We start from the raw sequence: 26353 nt of genomic DNA on the forward strand, positions 1-26353 counted from the left end.
TTAATCGTTTCAATTTTTGGATATTTTCAATGTTGGTATGTCCTACAGGTATCTATATTTATCTAATTTTAATGTAATACAGAATACTTCAATATTATAGAAAAAATTAACCAGTGTACCAAAAGCTGGTCCCCAAACAAACAAACCCGCAACGAATTAGTCAGTCAAAATCAACAAAATTGAGGTACTGGAAGTTAATATCCCGAAGAACATTAAAAAATCATATTGTCCCATTCCCTGTCCCATTTTCAGTTTTTGAATATGAAATTTCCAGGACCGAAATTTTACAGTTTTGACTGAATTCTTCTCCAGTGACCAATTGGTCAGTCAACTATAGAATATAGATGGCATGTGGCACAATTGGTGTACAGAGTGAAAAAATACTAATAAATTCCGGTAATTGCAACAAATTCAAATAAAACTACAATTTCACACGACAAACATAAAAGTGTGGTGATAACAAATACAATATGAATAAACATCAAATATTATTGATATTTAATTGTCAATGTATGGTTACATTTCTCCATCTAGTGAGTATTCTTGATAAGGGATTTCATAAATTATTTAATTAAATCCATTAAATCGAATCAATCAATATTTATTTGAAATACAAATCTTTTATTTATGCTTTGGTTTTGTTCAAAAAATTTAAGGCGTTGTGTTCTTAAGATGTACATAAATGTATCATAAATACAGTCTAGCCATTGACATTGACATCTAGCCATTGATTGAGCGCGAGATCAGATGGCCTTTCCCCTTTTTAATACAATAATTAAATACAAATAATAAATATATTTAGGATAACAGTCAATTGTATAGTTGAGGAAGCTAAAATTTATCAACCAATCATTTTACAATGTTAATACATTATTCAATAGTTTGTTGATTGACATTATAGAATGAAATCATCAGGGTCATAAAATGTTCATTTTCATTTACATTCCACAACTTACTTTCTTAAAATCTGCAAAGACTACAATCTATAATATTCACTACTTTATACTTACACCCCAAAGTGTCATAGAAGTATCGAACTCATCCAGTTACTAATTGTATTGGTTTGAGACTGGATAAAGTCATGAGAAGGATAAAATTAGATTTACAAATAAGTCGGTTGAAAGATGAGCTCGATATTAAGGGTTTTTTTGTACGCGGGATTTTCCATCAGTTTCTAGGATCAACCAGTCTCCTCGTACTCTCACTCTTCATAATAAATATAAGTCCCGCAAGTGCTCAAGACAAATCTCATGTATAGCCGTAGAAACTGTCTTCCTCTCATTCTTTTACACACGCTACAACACATTGTGTTTCTGGCATGGTGCTCCTCATTCTCAAACTTCAAATACATATTCATTTCTAATCCTATTTCAACCAAATAGTCCGTCAGTTTCTAGTTGTTCTAATTTCACTCAAATGGTCGATCCACCGATGTACTCTCTTTCGATTACACAGCCCATATTCCAGCATGGCTACACTCCAGCAGAAAACCACTGTTCCAGTTTCATAATATGACACATATTGTACCATTCTCCTCACTCTGAAATTAAACTGAGCAGTGGATGAGTGGATCTCAGAGCCTCTCTGCTCTCAGAGGGGGGTGTGAGTGAACTGAGGACTGTTCTGCTGGTCGTCAGGCATAGTCAGGGACTGGCCCATCACCTGGGTGGATCTAGTGGCTCTCCTCCACATGGCAAACGTACTGTTTAATCGGCTGGGCCTCATCTTGATGAAGAATGACGTGGCTCGACGTTGTCGCTCTCTCTGCCGGTACGTTCCACAGAATTGCAGGGCTGGCCCTAGTGCCGGGTACAGGGTCGGGATAAGGAACTTGATCTGGAGAAATTTTTTATTACAAATATTAAATGTTTAAAATGGTTTAAAATGTTGTATTGATTTTCAAAGTTACGGTGACAAAACTTGTGATGACAAGCATTGTTTCGATCATTTAGATCATTAAATAACTGGACACAACATACTCGTTGAGTATCTGAGTTTGAGTCTATTCAAAATATTCAAATTTAGATTTTATGAAGGTCTCACCGAAAACAAGGTGATGAACGATTTCTGGCCGGGGATACTGCTAATGAACGAGAGTTTGGAATCAGTTAAAGTTTCTAAACTGTTCAGGAAATAGAAGACTAGAGTTGGGATATAACACCTGTAGGGGGGGTACATGTAATTAGAATTTAATAATATTAAAATTAATTGTGATAAGGACAAAAGTGGGTAAACTGATATAAATTGGTAAACTGATCAGACGACAACGCCAAAAGTCTGGCATCTTTTTGTACCAATAAGATAAGGGTATATGACTTAGGAAGTTAGGATAAGCTTAAAAACTATGTCAGATCCTAGTTCAATAATCCCACAAGTCACGACTACCTAAAAATAATACTCACAATAGGAAGAGGGAGGTAAGTAGAACTATTAGAAGAGTAGTTTTACAGAAGGTGTCTCTTGTTTGTTGGGAGGGAATAGGGGTCCTGTACGACTTAGCCAGCTCACTTATCACATATCTGAAGTTAACTTTAGTTAGTTATCAATTATTATTGTTTTGAATTTTACGTTATACTGCGCATCATCGTATGTTTGCATTTTATTTTTTGGTGTGGTGGCGGTATCTCTCTGCCGACCACCATTTTAGACGGCACCATAAATTTTCACCACTAGCTTCAGGACTAGCTTGTTACCACTGAGAAGGACCTAGTAGGGGCCGGGGGCCGGGGGCCGGGGGGCCGGGGGCCGGGGGGGAGAGAAAATGGCACTGATTCAACCCAAAGAATTCTTATTTTGATCGGGATCCAATAAAAATAAAATGATTTTCTGTTTTTAAGCTTGGATTGGAACATTTCAGTTTAAGCAGTTTAGGAATTGTATTATTCATAATTATTATACATGAAGTACAAATGATAGATTGCCTATTATATGGGTTTTTTCAAAGTAAAATTCTTAAATTTCTTAAATATTGATGAAATGTTGTTTTAAAAATATTACTCATCAGTCATCGTGAAATTTATAACTAAAAACCAATTGCCTTATTCGAATAGTGGTTTACAAATTAATCTCGCTAGGTGAATCGTGATAGAAGTATGTCCATTGTCCATTGTCCTGTAGATAATTCCCAATATAAGAGCGCTATTTGAGCACATAAAGCAGCTACATTTACTGGTTTAACTCTATGGTTTTCTCTCTATATTGAGGCAGTGTTGTTGAAGATAACCCCCCGGTCCAATATTGAGGCAGTGTTGTTGAAAATAACCCCCGGTCCAATATTGAGGCAGTGTTGTTGAAGATAACCCCCGGTCCAATATTGAGGCAGTGTTGTTGAAGATAACCCCCCGGTCCAATATTGAGGCAGTGTTGTTGAAGAATTGAAGATAACCCCCGTTCCAATATTGAGGCAGTGTTGTTGAAGATAACCCCCGGTCCAATATTGAGGCAGTGTTGTTGAAGATAACCCCCGGTCCAATATTAAGGTAGTGTTGTTGAAGATAACCCCTGTTCCAATATTGAGGCAGTGTTGTTGAAGATAACCCCCCGGTCCAATATTGAGGCAGTGTTGTTGAAGATAACCCCTGTTCCAATATTGAGGCAGTGTTGTTGAAGATAACCCCCGGTCCAATATTGAGGCAGTGTTGTTGAAGATAACCCCCGGTCCAATATTGAGGCAGTGTTGTTGAAGATAACCCCCCGGTTCAATATTGAGGCAGTGTTGTTGAAGATAACCCCCCGGTTCAATATTGAGGCAGTGTTGTTGAAGATAACCCCCGGTCCAATATTGAGGCAGTGTTGTTGAAGATAACCCCCGGTCCAATATTGAAGCAGTGTTGTTGAAGATAACCCCCGGTCCAATATTGCAGAGGCAGTGTTGTTGAAGATAACCCCCGGTCCAATATTGAGGCAGTGTTGTTGAAGATAACCCCCCGGTTCTTCCGACGTCTCCGTGAGCGCTACATGAATTAGCAGCTACATTTACTGGTTTAACTCTACTGATGTGTTAAGGTCAAAATGAACAACCGTAGTTCCTTCATCCGCCAGAAATATAGAATCGGGTTCAGTGCTGCATTTAACACCATGCAGAAGAGGCTCGACAAAAACCACCAATAAAATAAAATGAACTCGATTGCGTAATATAGGTCCCAATCGTTGAGAATCTTCACAGTAATCAGATACAAGAGACAGCCGGCGAAAGTTATTAAATTACAAGCCAGGAACACTGCTGTAAAATAGAATATCGTCACAGAAGCTTGAAACATATTTTTCTTTGATGCTGATTGGACATAGTTTTGTTCTTTTCTCAGTTTTATCATCGTCACAATAAAAGCCACGGTTATTAATATTGGAGGAACGCCAATACAAATATTGTAACTTATTTCATACACCAAACCCAAGAAATAATCTTTTGGATTAGTGAAACATAAAATATTTGGCTTTGTAAACAACGTGTATGCTGAAATGTGTGTGATCAAGAAACTTAGGATTAAATACGCCGCATACACAGGTATCGATAGAATAACAGCTCTTTTATTAATTCTAAAGAACGGAAACATGATGGCTAGAGTTCTTGATACCGACATTAACAAAACCAAGAACATCGACATCTGTTGTAGAAAATCAAATATCAGGTACCAGAATGAACAAAAGGTAGGATTGTCCATTATCCCGGGGTTCCGTTGGTTAAACAGAACTGCAGCTACAGGCAGGTGGAAGATGCTGGTAAAACTGTCGATACAGCATGATGCTATGTACAGGTTAACTGACAAGCTTCGTCCTGGTTTAGATAAAAAGTATCTCAGAGACAAAATGTTGCCTGGAAATCCCACCAAGAAGCAAACACACAATGCTGGCGCCAGTAAGACATCACAGATTCTGTAGTGAGGCTCTCCCAGTTTATCAGTATTGTAAGACACTGTAGATGTGTTTGACATTGAGTTAGACTTGGTCAACTTCTTTCTGTTAGTATAAGTGTAAGGTAATCATCAAATTTCCAATACATGTGAAATTGGAGCAATCAAATAAAAGCTAGAATTTATTTTTAAAAGCAGCATTTCAACACTTAAAACGATATTTGACTTGGTGTTTAACTTTTAAGCTTATCGCGTAACTTCAGCTAAATTAGTCTTAGTTCCGTTATTTTTGCTAATCAAAATGTAAGGATGGCAATGGACCCCCTAACAGTGACACACTCCTGAGTTACTAAATATACTCCTCCCTAATATTTACTATTAATTTGGTTAACTCGGTAGATGTTTTGTTTTACTTTTCAGAAATGGGTCCACTACGCTGTAAATAACGTAGGCTCTGTGGATGCTAGGAAGTGGGTCGTGTGTTTACGTGATCTTAATTATAACCTCCCCGCATAATTATAACCTCTCCGCATAATTATAACTTCTCCGCATAATTATAATAACCTCTCCGTAATTATCACAAAACAGATGTGTTACCAGAACCTTTATCTATCTGTTGTCTATTTCCGTCGTAATAATAAACGTTGTAGTTTTATCTGTTGTCTTGCGTAATATGGGGTTGCGGCTCAGCCAATAGTTGTTAAGGACCACGAGACACTAACGACTGTGTGTCAGCTCGTGCATAAATTTAAAGCTTTGCATCGGAAGAAGATCCACCAACCAAAGGTTAACATTGTGGCACGTGACTAACCACCACACCAATGTCTTGAAAGAGCAACTTTTGATTGGTCGAAGGGTCAATCAGTATTGTAATAATGGTGTAATTTATGTAAACGATAGGTAGTGTTTATACAAAACTAGACCGATCACTATGGTATCATGCATTCATGCCAGAAATGTCCGCAATTTCAAAATTCTGAAGTTGCGCTGTACAATAATATCACTCCCTTTCATTTCTGATCAGTCAGCAGTTTGGTTAGTATCTCAGCAGTGGGGAGGAGGGGGGATGACCATATTAAAGTATACCCCCAGCAGTTTTATGGGTGCTTTTTACAGTGGATTTGGAAATGTTTGCGAAATTTATCGATTTGCAAAGCGGTTTACGAAAGGGGATGGTGACAAGTGAGCTACTTAAACGATCCCAAAGTAAAAATGGGAAAAGTTAACAACTTAGATCTTAACATTTAACTTGAGATAAAATGACGTGAGATAATGTTACTTAGCTTAAGAACTTCATGAAAAGCTTGGACCTCTTGAAAAATAGAAAACAGTACCATTTTGGGTAATCGTACTGTAGTGCGCACTTGATCTTGCCAGTTTCCTACTTAGTTTTACACGTATCCGGTACCACTTAGAGTTAGCCAAGGTATCTCTCTCTCTGTTCTGGCCAAGGTATAACTTACAACTGAGTAGGAAGCTGGAAAATGGACCGCTTAGCCATGCGGTCTAATTTACAAGTACCTATCGCAAAACGTGTCCAAGTATATGCACTATATTTACAATACCAGTACTTAAGAATGCCAGATATACTCGAGTACTACCGATCAGGTGCGTGCTCCGGAAATATTCTGTATAAGGTTTTTTAAAACAGTAGTTGCTAACTGAGTTAGCTTAATTTTGAGGCGTAAAATATCCACAACTTGCTAGGATATTGTGAAATTCCTAGCATGGGATCTCCTTACTCCACCCTGCTGAACTGGTTCAAGCTGATTTTAATGGTCAGATCACAACGTTTATAACTTCCATGCCCGCTACTATTGTTAATTGTTACTACTACTATACTAGGGATAAGTTGCAGCTGCCAAAGCCACGCCCAGGTATCCAACAAAGGGATCTAACCCAATGTTTTATTATCTGGGGTACATGATAATAGTAAATGGATATCAATGTTTATAGCTATAACAAGTGAAAGGCTTAGTTGAGGTTCACAAACTTCAGATTGTGCATTGGTGACTTAAACTAGTTTTATGCATGCAATATATATATATATATATATTGCATATATATATATAGATAGATATATATATATATCTAACATGTTTACCAACATTCCTAGGGATATGGGGATCCAACAATGCACTAAGCACCTGAATAAAAGGAGTAGTGGTGATCAATTGTTTAGTACAGAATGCATTATTAGTGCACTAGAAATTACTCTTGATTACAACATTGCTTCATTTAACGGTATAACATACCGCCAGGAGCGTGGAGCAGCGATGGGTCCTAAGAACTCATGTGAGTATGCTGATTGTGCTATGGATAAGATTGATATTTTAGTTAACGAAGGAGATCTAGAATATGGCCCGCCTCATAGACCAGCATTCTGGGGTAGATTACGTGATGACATTTATATGGCTTGGCCCGGTACTGTTGAGGAATTATTACAATTCATGGAATGGCTCAATAGTATCCACCCAAACCTTTTGTTTACTTACGACTACTCTAGGGACGGCGTTGAGTTTCTAGACACCTATGTCTATGCTGTTGGTGATGTTGTCCACACCAAACTCTACTCTAAACCTAGTGACACCCACTGCTACCTTATCCCCACGTCATGCCATAGGAACCATGTTGTAAAAAACATACCTTTTGGAGTGGCGAGGCGGGTGAGACAGAACAACAGTGAAGACACTAACTTCTTGGAGCAGAGAGAGGTCTATACACGTTACCTTCTAGCCCGAGGTTATCATTCCAGTATTATAGAAGATGCCTTTAACAAATTTAGTGATATAGCTAATAGGAAAAACTTGTATACCCTTAAAGACAAGGATGAGTCGACTGCCTGTTTAATACCCATGGTGATGGATCAAAATCCAGCACTTCCCAACATGGGGGGCATTATCCATAAGTATAAGCACCTTCTCAACCTTGATCCGGCCCTGAAGAAGCTGGTACGTGCGGACAGTGTATTCGTGAGTCATCGAAAGAATCAAACTATCGGTGGCATGCTTGTACACAATAAGTACCGTGCCAGTGGAACTTTAAACTGTGATAATGAGAGAGAAACAACTGCAAGCCAGATCCAGGAACCAGACTCCGAAAGTCTAAGGGCGGTTCCCGGGGCTGTCGACCCAGGGTGCCATGCTTGTGGTAAATGTTATGTTTGTAAGCAAAATTTCCTGTCCCCCTGTTCCAATTTTAGTAGTCACCATTCTAAACAAGTTTTCCCTATAACTAAGTATATATCTTGTCAGAGTTATAACCTCATTTATTTAATGGAGTGTAAGACTTGTAAACAGTCGTATGTCGGTTATACTACCTCAAATCTCCCTAAGAGATTCTCTAACCATAAGAGTCACATAAAGAAAGGTATAAGAAGTTGTAAATTAGTTAACCATTTTTTAGATATTGATCATGATTTAGATTTTAGTACCATAGCCTGCTATAATTCCTCACTTAGTAAGCACCTTTCTGTCATTATAGTAGACGCTTTAGTATTTGAGCCTAATATTAGTAAAGCAGACAAAGAAAAGGCTATGGAAGCTAGAGAGGGGTTCTACCAGACCCAATTGAAAACCCTTGAACGGTTTGGGGGTATGAACACCCTTGATAGTAACCATCTACTTTTTAAATCTGCCGGAGCTTAGTTTTAGTTTTAGTATATTTTGTAGATTTTATTTAGTTATACCATTATTCCAGAGACGTGCATAATACATTTTTTACCTAAATATAAATTTTACAGGTTTTTGTTGTGATTTTAAGTGATTTTCCGAGAATCAGTTATCAGTATTTAGATAAGAGATAAGATAAGAGTACATTTTTAACGGCTTTCAGTTTCTTTTTTAAATTTCAGTTCATCAGATTTTCCCACTGCTTTTAGTTTGTATTTATTCTCAATTGTATATGATTCGTATTTGTTGTAGTTACTTTAATGATATAATTTCTCAGAATTGATGTAAATAAACGATGTAAAGACTTTCGAAGATCTAATCACAACCGCTTTCTTTTATTGTGTAGAAGTCCAGCCATGAAATATATATATATATATATTTCAGCAATACTCATAACCTTATTACCCGTTGATCTGTAGTTTGGATTACAAACACCGCCTGGGGTGAGGAGTTTTAAAAAGTATAGAAAGATTATATTTATGAAGGAGTAAGTTTTCAGAATATAAAGATTATAAATCTCTTTACAAACAAAACAAGGACTAACGAACTTTACGATTTACGATTCATATCATCTAAATGATCGATTACTACAAAAAATTATCAGAATTCACGCCCTATACCGACCCAACTGAAAACAGATCCACTGAAGGTACCTAACACCGCGATTTATTAAACATTAGTGTCATTACAACTATGTCTATATGACAAAAACTGGTCAAGAGTACAGAACACCTCTATACAAATAAAACTCAAGGACTAATGAACTGTAGGTTTCATGACTAATGCATCTGTATGGACCTCTATAACCCGACCCATCTAAAAACAGATGCGTTAGGGTTTTGTAACGTTAGGGTTTTATGACCTGGCAATAAATCTCATATTTAAACATTATCGTTGCTTGTGTTAAAAACCACAACTTATCACAAAACGCCCTCGGCGCGCTTTTTATTTATAATTATACATATTTAGCTTAAGCCTGAAGTGTGTTTTTGTATTTATAGATGCAGCTAAAGTCTAAAGCGTGTTTTTGTATTTATAGATGCAGCTAAAGTCTAAAGCGTGTTTTTGTATTTATAGATGCAGCTAAAGTCTAAAGCGTGTTTTTGTATTTATAGATGCAGCTAAAGTCTAAAGCGTGTTTTTGTATTTATAGATGCAGCTAAAGTCTAAAGCATGTTTTTGTATTTATAGATGCAGCTAAAGTCTAAAGCATGTTTTTGTATTTATAGATGCAGCTAAAAGTAAAGTCTAAAGCATGTTTTTGTATTTATAGATGCAGCTAAAGTCTAAAGCTTGTTTTTGTATTTATAGATAAATGCTGACCAAGATATACCAAGATATACCTTATAATCTCAACAATATCATGACTTCATAACATATTATCGAGTTATATGACAATTAACTCCGACCCGGTTATCAAAGTGGTCTCTATAGTCGGTCGGAGACCGACTAGTGACCACGTTGATAACCATTTCCCGTCTACTTCTAGGATTCTAATGAGCTAACGTATGTTTATATAATATATCGTTAAAACATTCGTAAATCACAAGTTATATCATTGTCTAAAACTCCAACAGTAATATCTTATACCACACGCTCACTTTCGTTTCTGTTAAATAGTGTGAGCAGTTTCACTTTCAGGGATCAGAAAGTAGGTAATTTGATTTAGATATTATTAGAAATTGTAATTAATTTGGGCGGATATCATTTTTAATTGGACGGAAATTTCGTGAGCGGACATAATTGTAGTCGCTTAAATTAGATTTGGACTGACGATGAACTTTCTTTTGGGTATAACTACTTGTTTTTCTTCTTTTAAAACCCCCGGAGGCGTTTGCCAGCATGGCGATGTGGCCCAACTTAGGTATCTTACCATTGAATATCGAGGTCTAGGTGTGCCTATAACGTGCTTTCTTGGAGTCAGCTGTTGTTGCCAGAACAGTTAAAGAGGCTCATGCTCAGGTCAAGATGCGCAATGGTAATATGATCTCGCCAATACCAACTCAAATTATCAGCTATAACAACTACATCCCAACTATCGACCACTTTAAAACTATTTAACAACCACTTCCCGCACAGGATTATAATGAGCTAAAATATGTTTACAGTGTTCACTAAATAGCAGAGCGTTCGTAGCTGTGATATCACGTCCTAAAACTTTAAGAGGAGTAACGCACCTGTTTTTTAGTTTATACCACTTACTTTATTTTTTGTTTATATATTTAATTGTGCACATTCACAGAGTAAGTTCTTGATTTATATTTTACATACTATTATTCCTATAGCTGCCTGGGAGGAATTGTAAGGCCGTGCAGCTTAGGTTTCATTCTTCTTGGTACTACCGGCCATTGACAAGTGCAGAGTGAAGACTAAGGACAGTTGTTGTATCTATGTTGCTGTCAATTTTTTGCTATAAACAGAGCTTTAGTCATAATATTTTGTAGATGTCTTTCATTAAAATTTCTGTTATTAGTCTCTAATTTTTTTAATAATAAAATTTTTAATAATAAAATTTTGTTAATAATAAAACTCGATCTAACGTATGTAACTAATCTCAGAGTTTTAATACTTTCAACACTACTATATAACAAATAATTTGAGCATGAATAAGAAGTTGTTACTTTGAAACGTCGTTTATCCTAACAGTGCAATATCATTTGTCGCAAATCAGAATAATCAGAAACTATTTGGAAAAACCCAAAAACTGTCTAATCTCAGACACATTCACCGAATGAATCAAAATTTTGTTCGCTTCGTCAATTGCCATCTTTTCATGAGGTTAATGTTCGCAAGGTCCAGGTAAGGTATATTAAGTCGTAAGGTAAGTTTTCTTACTTACTTTGAGTACTTTGAGTAGGTTTGGCTGGGATCGCTTCAGGACAACAGTATCAAGCACGTCCTCCTATCACTCCACAGGGGTCTTTTTCAGTATATAAAGATAATAGATCTTTTTACAAACAAAACAAGGACTAACAAACTTTAAGATTTACGATTCAGATCATCTAAATGATCGATTACTGCAAACAAATTTAAAGATAAAATATTTTTATTTGATGTTTTCATGGTTTTTGACTAGGATCATAAAAAGTTTGTGCGTTAGTCTCTTAAAATAGAACACTCTCTCTCTGTTTTGGTCAACGGTTTCTGGCCTCCTAGTGAAGAGGGAGGCCTTCTCGCCGTGCCCACAGAGTGTGACTCCTGCTAGCCACACTCCAGGACTCCCTAAGTATATACAAAAACATAGAATAATAGATATCAACGCAACAGACCTCTGGAGTCTTGATAGCTGTTACTACCTTGCTCAGAGCAAACCCACTTCAGATGAACTTCTTTGGCGGGCAGGCGAGGGACTTCCGAGCATGGTCCACACCTGAATATGTGTCACTATCTGAGATAGTCCTGTGTGGGTCTAATGTATGATTGTTTATGAACCTTGGTGTATGTCCTAGATGCTTATCCAAATAGATCGCCTCTATCAAACCTTGTTGACTGTTCCACGAATTTGATAATGTGGTCGAGTTTACTATTGATGAGTTCCTCAATTGTTAGGATGGGTTTACCAAATATCCTCATTCTAGTTGTCATCAGCTGGATGCATTCACATAGGAAGTGTTGTGATGCTTCTGCTTCCCCTGGGCAGTGTTCACAGTCTTGTGTTTCGAATTTGGAGTTGTTTGCTACCGTCTGGAAGTATGCTAGTGGGCTGTGTCCTGATAGTAGCCATGTTAGCCATCTGATGTGAGTACCTGTGATGTTAATTTTCTTGTACCTGTATTTGTTGAGGAAAAGTGTTAGTTAAAATAGAACAATTAAAAGGTCTTCAGGTTGTGCGATCTTAAACTTCCATACACTATTAGCACAATGTAACACTAACAAATATGTTGTGAGTTGTGACTTATCTCAGCCTCAAATGAGACAGAATTTAAATTTATGATTTTTTATTCGATGAATAATGAATATCAAACTAGCTTTATTTTGAATGGATGAATGTAAAGTTCAATTTTTTTCCCTACTCTTGCCGAAGACTATTAAAAGATCGTAGGGAATAAGTAATCGGGTTTGGATATATGAGGTGGCCCGACGGTCCTACGATGTCGACAAAAGTCTGCTCCTTCGCAATATAGACCACTCCCCTATAATTATGTGTATATAAGGAGTCTATTTTGCGCGCGCGACGCCAGTTATGTGTTAATTAATTACAGGCATAGCAACCAGTTTTTGGTGCTTGACGACTGTTACACACGGATCAATCATAAATTTAAGTGTTATTTTGGTGAGACAAGCTTAATTAATTACCGAGTGATAAAATTCAGCAAGTCAAAACAAATAAAATTATGATATCAGCTGATAAACTCGTGGCTAATTATTATACAGTTAATCGACACTGAATGGTAAAAAGCATAGGAATACATAGTTGAGAACAGATGTTACTTTACATTTACATTCAAGAAGCTAATATCAAGATTGCGGTATGCTTTTAAAGAATCGTATATCAAATAAAAGGCTCGAAAATCGATGGTGCTATATTTTATAAGTATAAATGTGTCGAGTAAGCATCAAAATGTATTAGTTTATATTAGATAAAAATAATAACTAAGACGAGGCAGAATATTTTATTACAGTCATAAGTCAATAAAGTTGGCATACGATGCAGTAATATGACGTGACCGGTGACGTGATACGCATCGTTATTGCTATTAACACGAAACAAAACCGCGCAAAGTATGAAATGATCTACAACCAAACCACATACAGATCGACGGCGACACCTCAGATGCGCGCAGAATTTTTCAAGTTCTGCACGCCTTATATAATATAAACGATTATCACGTGCGCCAAACACCACTCTGGGATACAATAAAGTAGAACAATAACATTGTAGGCAGTAGGGAAATTTGATCGTGCGTGGTGTTACCGCGGCGAAATTCTTGTTTTGGTTTGATTTATTGCAGAAACTATTACGAATCGTGACAGTCAGGTAGATTTATAAGAACAATATTTTGACGATGCTATAATTTGTCAGGAACAGGTTCTATTATGGAAGACGCAGAAACATTGGAGAAACTCCACTACAGAATCTGCGATGTCTTACTGGCGACAGTATTGTGTGTTTGCTTCTTGGTGGGATTTCCAGGCAACATTTTGTCTCTGAGATACTTTCTTTCTAAACCAGGACGAAGCTTATCAGTTAACCTGTACATAGCATCATGCTGTATCGACAGTGTTACCAGCATCTTCCACCTACCTGTAGCTGCAGTTCTGTTTAACCAACGGAACCCTGGGATAATGGACAATCCTACCTTTTGCTCATTCTGGTACCCGATATTTTTCTTTCTACAACATATGTCGATGTTCTTGGTCTTGTTAATGTCGGTTTCAAGAACTCTAGCCATCATGTTTCCTTTCTTTAGAATTAATAAAAGAGCTGTTATTCTATCGATACCTGTCTACGCGGCGTATTTGATGCTGTGGTTCACAGTAAACTATTACAATGCCATGTCGGTCTTCACAAAGAACGATCCATTCTGTTATCTGGTGTCACAAAATCACCTCTTGGGTATTGCATACGGCATCCACTACAATATCTGCATTGGCATTCCCCCGATAATAATAACAGTGGCTTTCACTGTTACAATTACCAAACTTACAACCGGACAAAAAGATCTTCAATCACTATCGAGGAAAAATAACTTTCAAGCATCCGTGACGATATCCTACTTTACAGCAGTGTTTCTGGCTTGTAATTTGGCGGCTTTCACAAATGGAGTCTTGTATTTCGTTACTGTGAGGATTCTCAACAATACTACACTGCTGAAATCGGCAGAGTTCATGAGATTTTACTGGTGGTTTATGTCTAATCTTTTCTGCATGGTGTTAAATGCGGCGCTGAACCCGATTTTATATTTCTGGCGGATGAAAGAGCTGAAACAATTCGTCTTGAACTTCGACTACAGAATGCAAGAAATATTTACATCTTCAGCATAAAACATCTAATGGCTCAGAGCTGTTGATAAAGGATCTTTTCGAGCAGTAGAAGACGACTGATAAATTATGGTTTCTGCTGTAAAATTAGAGTCCAACATTCTCTACTCAATTGTTGGAGACAATGCCACGGAGGCATACATAACGCTAGGTGTATCTAAAATATTCTACTCATTTATCATTTATCTCGTTCTGCTATTCTGATTATTTTTACTCTTAGGAATTAATATCCGATGACACGGATTTACTAATTCGAACAGTCACTGCGGGTGGTTGATTAGTTAATCGCACACATTTTTAACTCAAAAATATTGATAAAAATGACACCACCGCAGCTGTACGTGACAGTAATTTGTTAAAAGTATTTGGTGAGAAGTTGAAGCCTCACTTTACGGCATACTGTGCCTGGCTAAAGGGTAACCTGTTAACCAGCAATTATAATTTTCCTCTTTGGTGAGCCTAGACGTCTCCCTTCATATCATTTAGGTGCATTCCTCTACCGCTTCCATGAGAGTACCGATCACTTCAGTGGGAACCTAAGTGATCGGTACCTTCAAGGATAATTGCAATGATAATTGCTAGGACAAAAAGGTCATCCGTAAATCCTATATTTGGTTACAATATGGTGGTTTTTACAAACTGGTGGAATTACAAACGGTGTCATTTCTGTGATTATTTTTAGATTGTATTTACGTAGAACTATCCACATTGCACAGGGTGAGGGTGTGTTAAAAGCCTGGCTGACTTTAGGGCAGGTTTAAATATTTAACTTCAGTTCGACTGAAACCATTTCTAACTTGTATCAAATACGGAGTCCTAAAAAACTTCTTCTTGATTATTTATTTTCGCTGAAAACTTCAACAAAATAAGCTGTCATATCAGAATTGTAGCATAAAGAACCGCTATTTTTGCATTCCAAGGTAATTGCCGATGGTAGCTTCGCTTCACATTATATTCTAATCAAGTTATTACTGCTAATTATTGTATGACAGCCAGCCTCTGATTACAGTGAGCTGCATTTCTATCACACTCTTCTCACAGACCAGATTGTTTATTTCTCAGTATACAACTCAATTGTGCGCTCAGATACTTTTATTCCTCTTTTGTTTTTCGATTATCTTGGATAATTTAAATAATTTTTGACGCCTTCAAGTCGGATAAATTACTGCCGAGACCACTTGATCCAGTGATCTTAAGAAAGATTTGTCAGACTTGAAAGTGTCAAAAATTATAAGCTTTTGTCAAAGTTAAATTCTCAATATTATTTTATACATATTATTACGCTGTATTACTTGTTCCACAATCAAAAATGATCGCAACCCTTTACTATACAACAGGGTTGCTACAATATAGCTAGACGTTGCCTCTAGCAACCCTATACTATACACCAGGGTTGCTACAATATTTACATAGCTAGACGTTGCCTCTAGCAACCCTATACTATACACCAGGGTTGCTACAATATTTATATAGCTATACGTTGCCTCTAGCAACCCTATACTATACACCAGGGTTGCTACAATATTTATATAGCTATACGTTGCCTCTAGCAACCCTATACTATACACCAGGGTTGCTACAATATTTATATAGCTAGACGTTGCCTCTAGCAACCCTCTACTATACAACAGGGTTGCTAAAATATAGCTAGACGTTGCCACTAGCAACCCTGTACTATACACCAGGGTTGCTACAATATAGCTATACGTTGCCTCTAGCAACCCTATACTATACACCAGGGTTGCTACAATATTTATATAGCTAGACGTTGCCTCTAGCAACCCTCTACTATACAACAGGGTTGCTAAAATATAGCTAGACGTTGCCGCTAGCAACCCTATACTATACAACAGGGTTGCTACAATATAGCTAGACGTTGCCTCTAGCAACCCTCTACTATACAACAGGGTTGCTACAATATAGCTAGACATTGCCTCTAGCAACCCTATACTATACACCAGGGTTGCTACAATATAGCTAGACAAATCACGCGCACGTTTTGTTTTGTTACAATTTCACCGCTCTTCAATAGTTCCAGAAAGTTCCAGAACAAAGATCACCTTCCAACGCAACGTGCAAGACCCGGGCCCGGTGGTACCTGGGGCTTGCCCCCAGGTCCCATTCTTTCCTGAAAACCACCTGGGCCTCTTATCAGAGAGTAAGTCCCCACTTTCTTACTTTTCCCAACTCCTTTATTCCTCCTTCCCTACATATCCCTACCCAGGCTCGGTGGTACCGCCCGTAAGGGCGGTCCTACTCTCCTCTCCTAAAAGCCACCCGAGTCTGGCTCACCAGTGTAAGCTTCCCCCATCATTTAACCCCCCTGCTGTTGAACCACTATCACTACTACAAACCTGCGATCCCAGTGCCAGTAAAATTCCTTGTTCTTTGTTTCTCAAACTAACCACACTTTCCAACTCTCCGAGGACAAGTGAAGCTGGAAACACAACAACATGTGAAAAGCTAATCTACAGTAACAGCAGCAAGGAGACTACAGCAAGGAGAAAGGGGACACAAGATAATGAGCAGCTGAGTCCTTGCAAAATGACCATGAGTAAGGCGGAAGTTTCGAGATCATTTTATGCCCTTGTTACACTCCACATTTTCCACACACATGTGTGCAGTGCTTTATGTGTAATATTGTACACTGAGTTATCCGCCTGTGTGTACACGTTCTATTTTGCTATTTACACAATATGTGCTGCTAATAAAATTACCAACATCATGATGTGTCTAGCTTACTGCTTAGAAAAAGCAAATCTTAAAGTAAGCTCTGACACTGGTAAAAACGTTCCGCAGCGCAGGCCAGAACAGCTGGCCTCTCGCACCCTGTGCTCCGAGATGGTAGCCTGTGCTAACCACCTCTCAACAAGTGGGGAATTTAGCAATACTTACCCTGCTAAATTAACCGCTATTTCCGGGAGAGCAGATGCTGCTCAGCAGCAGCAGCCTTATACATTACACACTATGTATAATATCGGATATACATGCTATGTGAGAAGTGTGCTGCCTGTCGGTACAGCGGCACGCTATCTCCCCATCATCAGAAACTTGAACCCAACTTCTGAGCGCGATGCAACCAGTATGTCACGTGACATACAAATCAACACCGATACCAGCACGTCACGTGATATGCTAACTAATCGCGCTATCTGCAGTTCAACTGTCAGTGTAAACCAGTGCAGATACGTAATATCAGTTCGCGAACACAATCAGTCGCACTGCTACCTACTAGTCTGTCCGAAACCGAATACTCATTTGTCAAGAGATTGTCCTTTCTTGCCTGTATTGCGTCCTCATTTGCTTTTGACCGCTCTTTCGTCAAACAACGTCAAAACATGTATACACCACTACTCGCATGTGTGTGTTGTACCAATACCTGACACAGAGTCAGAGTTTCACACGACAGCTGCTAGCCGGGAGCAATCACTAACCCAATATCCCTCGACATCCCTGTCAGATTCAGAGAGGACCTCCAAAGGCGATGATGACAAGTCCTCCTCTTCATCCGGCAGCCAAGCTTCGAAATCTACGTCTAATGACAGAACCAATCGTGCTACAGCACGAGTTGGCCTTGTTAGAAAGTCAAACCCAGGAAGCTCCCAATCAAACAATGATGATGACGAAGACGGCGAGGACGGTGAGGAGCGAAGCAAAACGAAGATCCTCAGTAGATGTGAATCAGACTCCGAACCGATCAACCCACCGTTGTGTGTGAGTCCGATCCCCCCAACAGGGAAAGTCGAAATGCTGGACAAGACCATTTTAGGAAGAATATCGCAACAGTTATTTGAAACTCTGGGAAATCTGTCCCTATTCGGCAACCACTCAATCAGCTCGGATTTAGATCTAGACGATACAATCGATCTTAGCGTGAGTATATCCCTAGGTAAAGGAGGTGATCTCGTTATAACCCCGAAACCCAGAAGCAAGCCATCCAGACCACTGCCAACGATCGAGATTACCCCCGTCAAGAAACAAAACGACCCGAATACAGACGGTGAATACTATACAGGAACAGGAAAACCAACGATTACTCCTGTTCTTTTACACAGCCCTAAACATGAACACTTGCTCTCACCTCGTTCACGAACTCTTCAAATTCGTTCAAGGAGCAAGTCTGTAGGGAGTATCTTTCAACATGAGCAACCTTCTGCGATTTTGAAAAGGAAGCTCAGAGCACAGACTGAGTATGAGTTTGCAAGTGACACGCCCGTTAAAAGACGGTACCTCTCTGAATCCGCAGCTGACTCACAGGACCTCTTTGAGTCACCCCGCAAACTCGAGTGTATCAGAATTGACGACGAAGGGTACCATGACTGCTCTCCAGGTAGGAACACGCTGATCCATATTAAACAAGATTTCCTTAAAGATGATGAGATCGTCACGCCAGTCAATCTTGTCGCTGCTCTTGAAAATGCTCTCAATGAGAAATACCAATCAACCAGATTATTCGCGTCTGAAGTACACCTCCTTGAGCAACAAGCCCACAGCAAATGCATCAGCTTAACCTGGAACCTGTCAGACATAGAGGCTATTGAAAATGATGATAAGGCAGATATTCTGTCAAAATTGCTGGTTAAACTCAATCGTCATTACCACGACACAAACCTGGAATCGCCCTCCACTGCCTTTAACTCGCTCAGAGTTACTAGTCTACTTGGAAGGAGCGACAAGGTTCCTATCACACTACAGGGAGACGAAGAAGTCACTGATGCACTAGTGTTACTCCATTTAGGCCGAGAACGTGCAGTTAACATCATACCAAAGAGATTCAACAACGACCTGATGGATGTCTTTGACCTATGCCTAGGCAACCTTACAGCCTTATCCGTCCTAGAAAAGACCAGAAGGGATATGAGCATTAGCCTGGCTATAGAAAAACCCCTCGAGGATGAACTAGATTTTCACTTACTAGTACAACTGCAACGCAAACGACACAGGACGCCAATTGTTCTCCAACCAGCTCCTGAAAACACCCACTGTAGTCCCCTAACTGACGCAGTACAAGGGATAACTGGTTTAGCAAGCAACGTCCCCGCCCCTGAACAACTTCATTGTGAGGGTGACAACGGAAGTCTGCCCGACTCACAAGATAAACAAGACGACACCACCATTGTTGAAAAACAACTGCGATTTTTCTCGAGAGATACCTGCGACAAGATTCTTAACAGTGCCTCGTCTAAGAATCTCAACAAGTGGATAGACCTTTGTGGCCTAACCAGTCAGAAAACAAACGAGCGAAGTCAAACTGCAATTAAAGCGTTTTTTAACCTTGTGATTGACAACAAATACAGCACGTACCCGTCAGCACCTCTCATAACTAGTCTGGTCGAGAAAATGGCAGTTGATTCGCTAGATCGAGAACTCAAAAGGTTTGAAATAAACTTCAACCCGCAAACTCCTGTTGACAATAAAAAGAAACTGCTGCGTGACCACGTCAACACTATTGGGCGCGAAGCTAGAAAGGCAAATCCTCCAGATCTCATTAACTCTGAGACTGACTCTGAGTCAATATCTTCTGAACTCAGCAATGCCTCTAGCAGAAAGGGCTACAAAAGCTGTAACTCGAACAACAGCTCCAGTAACAGTGCACAGGGCAAGACGCAGAATACAGAAAAGAAAGTAAAGGTCAAAGTTAAGAAGACGAGGAAAGCAAGACAGATCTTAACCCCCGGCAAAATTAAGGTCCCTTGCAGCACTCACGAATCGATAGAAAACTCAATACGACTCCTTGAGCAGAACTTACTAGAATTCCAAGAAAAGCTAGCAAACCAAGATTCAGTTCTGTCCTCCTTAGCCAGTCAACTCAACTCCAGCGCCCCACTAACCAGCTCGAAATCTCTAGCCACGCTGGTCAACAAAAACAAAACAATATTTGATACCCTAAATATTCAGCAAAACTCTATCGACAATATCATGGACAGAATGATAGAAGGAGAAAAAGAACGGAAACGTATCCAAGACCAAGCTCACAGAGCAACGGCAGAAAAGGTTTTTCGATCCAAGACCCTTGAACTTGAAAAACAGATAGCTGATTCAGCCAAGGAGGTTAACTACTTAAAAAGCGAGCTCGCAAGAATGAAAAACAACGAGCCGAACCAATCCAACGAGATACGCATAATACAGGCTAGACACAGCGAAGAACTCAGCAAACTCAAATCCGATATCATGGGGATGAAGAGTGTACCCGGAAGTCATTCGAACGGGGTCAATTATCCCAACCAATATGATGGAGTCGACGAAAAATGTGCGATTCTAAGTCATTTGGAAAATTTCAATAGACGCGCTACGAATGATTTAGGAGACAAGATTCTCCAAGGACAACGAGAAGGGTTTGAACTTATCAGCCGAGAGATTACAGCGTGTTTCAAAGATCTGCCTAAAATCAACACAGCAGGTCAAGAAGGTAACATCCAGTCTGCTAACAAACCTCGCGCTAATAGTTTTGAACCGAAACACCAAAACGATGCCGCCAACAAAACCCCCGAGGACCCCCAGCCCCCTTACAAGACCAAACGACAAAAAACGCACGGCACCACACAAAGGAAAGAAAGAGAATATGCCGAGTCAAAAGGCTGAAGACCCAGTCACCTTTTTGTCCGAGGGAACCACTAAAAGCACGACAACTGCTGGTGCCAATAAACAAAGCAAAAATAACAGTGATGGCACCCCTGTTAACCGTGAAACGTACCGTCGTGACAACTTCAATCCTCAACATTGGCACACCCGGAAATGTGTAGTCATTCACGACGCACACTTCAATACCTTCGACGAATCAAGATTCACGAAACGTTTTGATGTCAAGAGGATAGAATATGATACTGCCGTATCAGCTAGCAGGGACCAAAACTTAGTCAAAAAAGTCTCAGAAATCAACCCTGAAGCCATTTATATCCATCTAGGGCAACTTGATGTTCTGATGAATACGCCAGGAAACACGATACTAGATGGTATGAAGAAAATCTTGGATGACCTAACAAAAGCAACCTCAACAAAGATATGTGTTTCGTAGATTATTCCACTCCCCGGCTATCCACAAGTCAGCAGTACCATAAGACAGATAAACTCTGAACTGAGCGAATACGTCAAATCCAAGAATAATGCTAGCCTAGACATAAAAATATGCACGCAAAACAATGACAATCTCGGAGGATTCATCCAGCGCAGCGTAGGACCACATGGAGTCTTGTTGGGTCTCGATGAACGAGGGGCTCGGAAATTGTGGCTTCATCTCCGTGACGGACTATTTAGATCTCTCGACATTGAGCTATCAAGAGGGACTAAAAACTCAATCAAACCTCAACAGAAGAAAAACCATAATGGATAGTCCCAAAACAACTGATGTCCTGATCAGATTGCCTTCCCACAACAGGGAGACATTGAAAATCCTTTCGTGGAACATACACGATGCTTCAAACGGGAAAGAAGGCAGGAAAATTGATGATACTGAATTTGCTGCCATTGTCACTTCTTGTCCCATTTTCTGTCTTCAGGAAACCAAGAGTAAAATATTTGTTCCAGACTACAAATGTTTTAATGCTAACAGACCAAACAGTCGCTCAGGAGGACTTTGCATTGGTGTCCACAGGTCTATTGCCAAGGATATCAAAGAAATAACATCCAATTGTAGTGACATCCAATCAGTAAGATTAAAACTAGGAAGTGAGAGTGCTGTCGATGAACTAGTTATCATCAACTTATACGACTCACCTGAGCACTCTTCCTACAAGAAGAGATTGAAATCAAGCAAAAGTACATCCGATGACGATGCTTCAACTCTAGACAACTTACTTGACTTCACCATGAATAGTATTCAAAACGGTAGGAAGGTGATACTAGCAGGTGATTTCAATGCAAGGACCGCAACCTTGAACAACACCATCGAGGAAGATAATGAAGCATTATCTGCTGCAAACCCATTTAGCCAACGCAGCCACCCCTGTCTCAATGATCGTTCTAGCAAGGACCAGATGGTTAATCCTAGAGGAAAGTTACTCCTTGACTTTCTGGCCTGTGCAAATCTAACCATCCTAAACGGCAGCGTACTTGGCGATTCCTTAGGGGAATTCACATCGGTGAATTATGGCGGAGCTAGCGTTGTAGACTATGTTGCTGTAGGAGCTGACATAAAAGCGATCGTTAAGAGTTTTAGAGTCCTTGATTTGAACAAATTCTCCGATCACAAACCCTCTGTCACAACTCTTAGCCTGAGACACAACATAACCCTTTCAGAAGAAATACTGCGTGACCTCGAGGACGCGCCCAGGAAGTACAAATGGCCATGTGAGGATAATGCTGAGCTCAAATTCTTGCTAGCTATGGGTGACCCTAGTATAAAGGAAAAGACGGAAACTCTGGCTACAAGTTCATGCAAAACCCCTCAAGACGTTCTTAACCTTAACAACCAAATTGTTGAGCTGTATCATCAGGTTGCTGAACAAGTGATGCCCCGAAAAAACGCCTCAAGTCGTCAGAAAGGGCCGAGACATAATAAATATGGTAGCACCAAAAAGAAGAGTCGAATGAAGCCAAAAATGGCATGGTTTGACAGTGAATGTATCCGTCTTAAGAGGACACTCAACATTCTAGCAAAAAAGTATGGAAGATCCCCATTGGACAAGCTCCTCAGGGACTCTTATTACGACACACGGCGACAATATAGAAAGATGATCAGACATAAGCGATCAGAATTCTTTGAGAAGCTTTGCAAGGACATAGAAACAGGGAACAACATCTGCTGGAAATCCTTCAAAGCTCTTAAAAATACAAAATCGCCTGCAACCAGTCTTGATGCCTTCGATATGATCAACTTTTGCAAGTTCTTCAGTGAACTTTACGGCAAAAAGAACATCAAAGACTCTAAGATCGCAGAGCTACAGTCAAAGATGCAGAAAAACAACATTTGTGACGACCTGACCAAGCTTTTGGATCAAGATATAAAGATGGAAGAGCTGTGTGCTTGCATTAAGGCCACTAAAAAAGGAAAGGCAGTTTCCGAAGATCTAATTTCTAATGAATTCTTCAAAGCCTCAACACGATCCATGCTCAAAGCAGTCCTCAACCTCTTCAACCACTGCCTAAGCCTATCAATTTACCCATGGACTTCATCAGTAGTTACACCACTACACAAAAAAGGTGATATCTATGATCCAAACAACTACAGAGCCATCGCTGTAGCGAGCAATCTCGGAAAGCTCTTTGCAAGCATATTGCTGAAAAGATTGATATCATTCCGTGATCAATGTGATCCTGATACAGCCAACCAACTAGGTTTCTGTAAAGACGCACAGACAGCAGACCACATTTTCACACTTTCAACCTGCGTGGAAAAGTATGTCACCAAGAAACGCCAAAGGCTATACACATGCTTTGTCGATTATGCCAAAGCGTTTGATTCCATCTGTCGTGAGGCACTCCTATACAAGTTGTGGAAAATGGGTATTCAAGGGAGATTCTTTGAGTGCATTAAGTTCATGTACTCAAACTCCTCAGCCAAAGTGAAGCTACTAGACAAGCTGTCACAGAAGATCGACATATTATGTGGTACCGAGCAAGGACACCCCATGTCCCCTGAACTGTTTAAATGCTTTGTCCACCAGCTTTCACATGATCTCAACAACATCGAAGGAGTGAAAGTCCCTGTCCTAAATGATACAGATATAACTCATCTGCTATGGGCAGACGACCTTGTCCTTCTAGCCCTCAACAAACACAGTCTTCAACAAATGCTTGATGTCCTAAACAACTACTGCTCAGAATGGGGCCTGACAGTAAACATTGGAAAAACTTCAGTCCTTGTGTTTAACCCAACAGGAAGGCATCTGAAGGAAAGTCATGAGTTCAAACTGGGAGAACAACAGATCCCCTCCGGGAGAGAGTACTGTTACCTTGGCATTACATTTACTCTGAGCGGATCACTTAAGCTAACACAACAAAAGCTGAGGCAAAAAGCATTAAGAAGTTATTTTTCTTTGAAAAGCTACATTGATACCCGCCACATCAGGAAATCTATACTGTTCAAGCTATATGATACACTTATTGTACCCGTGGTGTCGTATGGTTGCCAAGTGTGGCTGCCGAGCACAGCTCTGTTCCGCAACTTCCCCACAAACACGAGCACCACACCAGAAACAGGAAACGTGTGTACACTCATTGCCAGGGACCCTCTAGAGAACTTTCATCTGTCTCTTTTGAAATGGACCTTAGGGGTGAGGAAGTCAACATCCAATGCTGCGATATGGGGTGACACAGGCAGGCATCCACTAGGCATCACGCTATCAAAGCAAGTGTTCAACTACAAAGAAAGACTTGAACAAATGGTTGTAGACGGTCGTGACTGCATTGCTAGACACGCTTTCGAAGAGCAGGCGACCCTAAACCTGAGCTGGTTCTCCACTCTCGAGCAGATGCAAGAAACCATCGAGGCATCAGAGAGAAACCAAGGATTAAGACCAAGCCAGATAAGAAAGAGTTTGCAAAAGTGGTTTATAAACTCATGGGAAACAGAAAGGACATCTAACAGAAAACTATCATTCTACAACTTAGTGAAGAGAAAGTTTGCTCAAGAGACGTATCTAGCCCTTGATCTTAAACCTAACTGCTCAAAGAAGATCGCGCAACTCAGAAGCAGCTCCCACCGCTTTAACGTTGAAACTGGTCGCTACGGCAAAAAGCGGTTTAACATAAAACATCGGGCCTGCAGACATTGCTGCTCAAGTGACGATGACTTGTTAGATCTTCTCTATGAGCTACCAGGGGCCTATCCAGTGATAGAAGATGAGCATCACATCCTCTACGAATGCCCCCTATACGAAGACCTACGCAAAAACCTGCATCAACGAACGAGGGACCTGTTAGTAATGAGAGAAGAACCGGGAGAAATCTTCGACGACTCAACAACTATTAGAGACATTGGACGGTTTTTAAATAAGGTCGATGAACGGAGGTTCCCGAAGAAAAATACTGAATGAATGTCGTGTTTTGTATATTTTGATAAGTGTGTGGACATTGTATGATACTTTCATTGTCATTGTTGAGTGCTCTTGGCTGAGTTTTTTCTGCATACGACTGTGCTATCTGTGCTATATTCTTTTACATGGCTATCTACTTTTACCACCTTGTTTGGTTATTTGTTACATTGGGGTAGTTTTGAATATTGAACCTTCTATTCCTATATTGGTCAGACACGGCATCTGCCGTTTGACCCAATTTTGTTTAATTCCTGTTTAATTCCTGTTTAATTCCTGTTTGCCTCTAGCAACCCTCTACTATACAACAGGGTTGCTACAATATAGCTAGACGTTGCCTTTAGCAACCCTATACTATACACCAGGGTTGCTACAATATAGCTAGACATTGCCTCTAGCAACCCTATACTATACAACAGGGTTGCTACAATATAGCTAGACATTGCCTCTAGCAACCCTATACTATACAACAGGGTTGCTACAATATAGCTAGACGTTGCCTCTAGCAACCCTCTACTATACAACAGGGTTGCTAAAATATAGCTAGACGGTGCCTCTAGCAACCCTGTACTATACAACAGTGTTGCTACAATATAGCTAGACGTTGCCTCTAGCAACCCTCTACTATACAACAGGGTTGCTACAATATAGCTAGACATTGCCTCTAGCAACCCTATACTATACAACAGGGTTGCTACAATATAGCTAGACATTGCCTCTAGCAACCCTATACTATACAACAGGGTTGCTACAATATAGCTAGACGTTGCCACTAGCAACCCTGTACTATACAACAGGGTTGCTACAATATAGCTAGACATTGCCTCTAGCAACCCTATACTATACAACAGGGTTGCTACAATATAGCTAGACGTTGCCT

At 39.7% G+C, this 26353-nt stretch overlaps 1 protein-coding gene across 1 annotated transcript in view; it reads right to left on the reverse strand.

Moving 5' to 3' along the window:
• Window positions 1–662: 662 nt before the first annotated feature.
• The window catches only part of LOC134813414 (uncharacterized), a 31658-nt gene continuing 5967 nt past the window's right edge, over window positions 663–26353 (reverse strand). Inside the window, exons 3-5 of the mRNA XM_063821174.1 lie at window positions 2403–2519; window positions 2044–2161; window positions 663–1836 (exon numbers count right to left, since the gene is read on the reverse strand). Of these exons, the coding sequence (XP_063677244.1) occupies window positions 1591–1836; window positions 2044–2161; window positions 2403–2519 (481 nt within the window). The 3' untranslated portion in view covers window positions 663–1590. The remainder of the gene's footprint in view (window positions 1837–2043; window positions 2162–2402; window positions 2520–26353) is intronic.

This window comes from Bolinopsis microptera, chromosome 3 (assembly GCF_026151205.1).
Source record: "Bolinopsis microptera isolate Bmic1 chromosome 3, MBARI_Bmic_1.0, whole genome shotgun sequence".
NCBI lineage: Eukaryota > Metazoa > Ctenophora > Tentaculata > Lobata > Bolinopsidae > Bolinopsis > Bolinopsis microptera.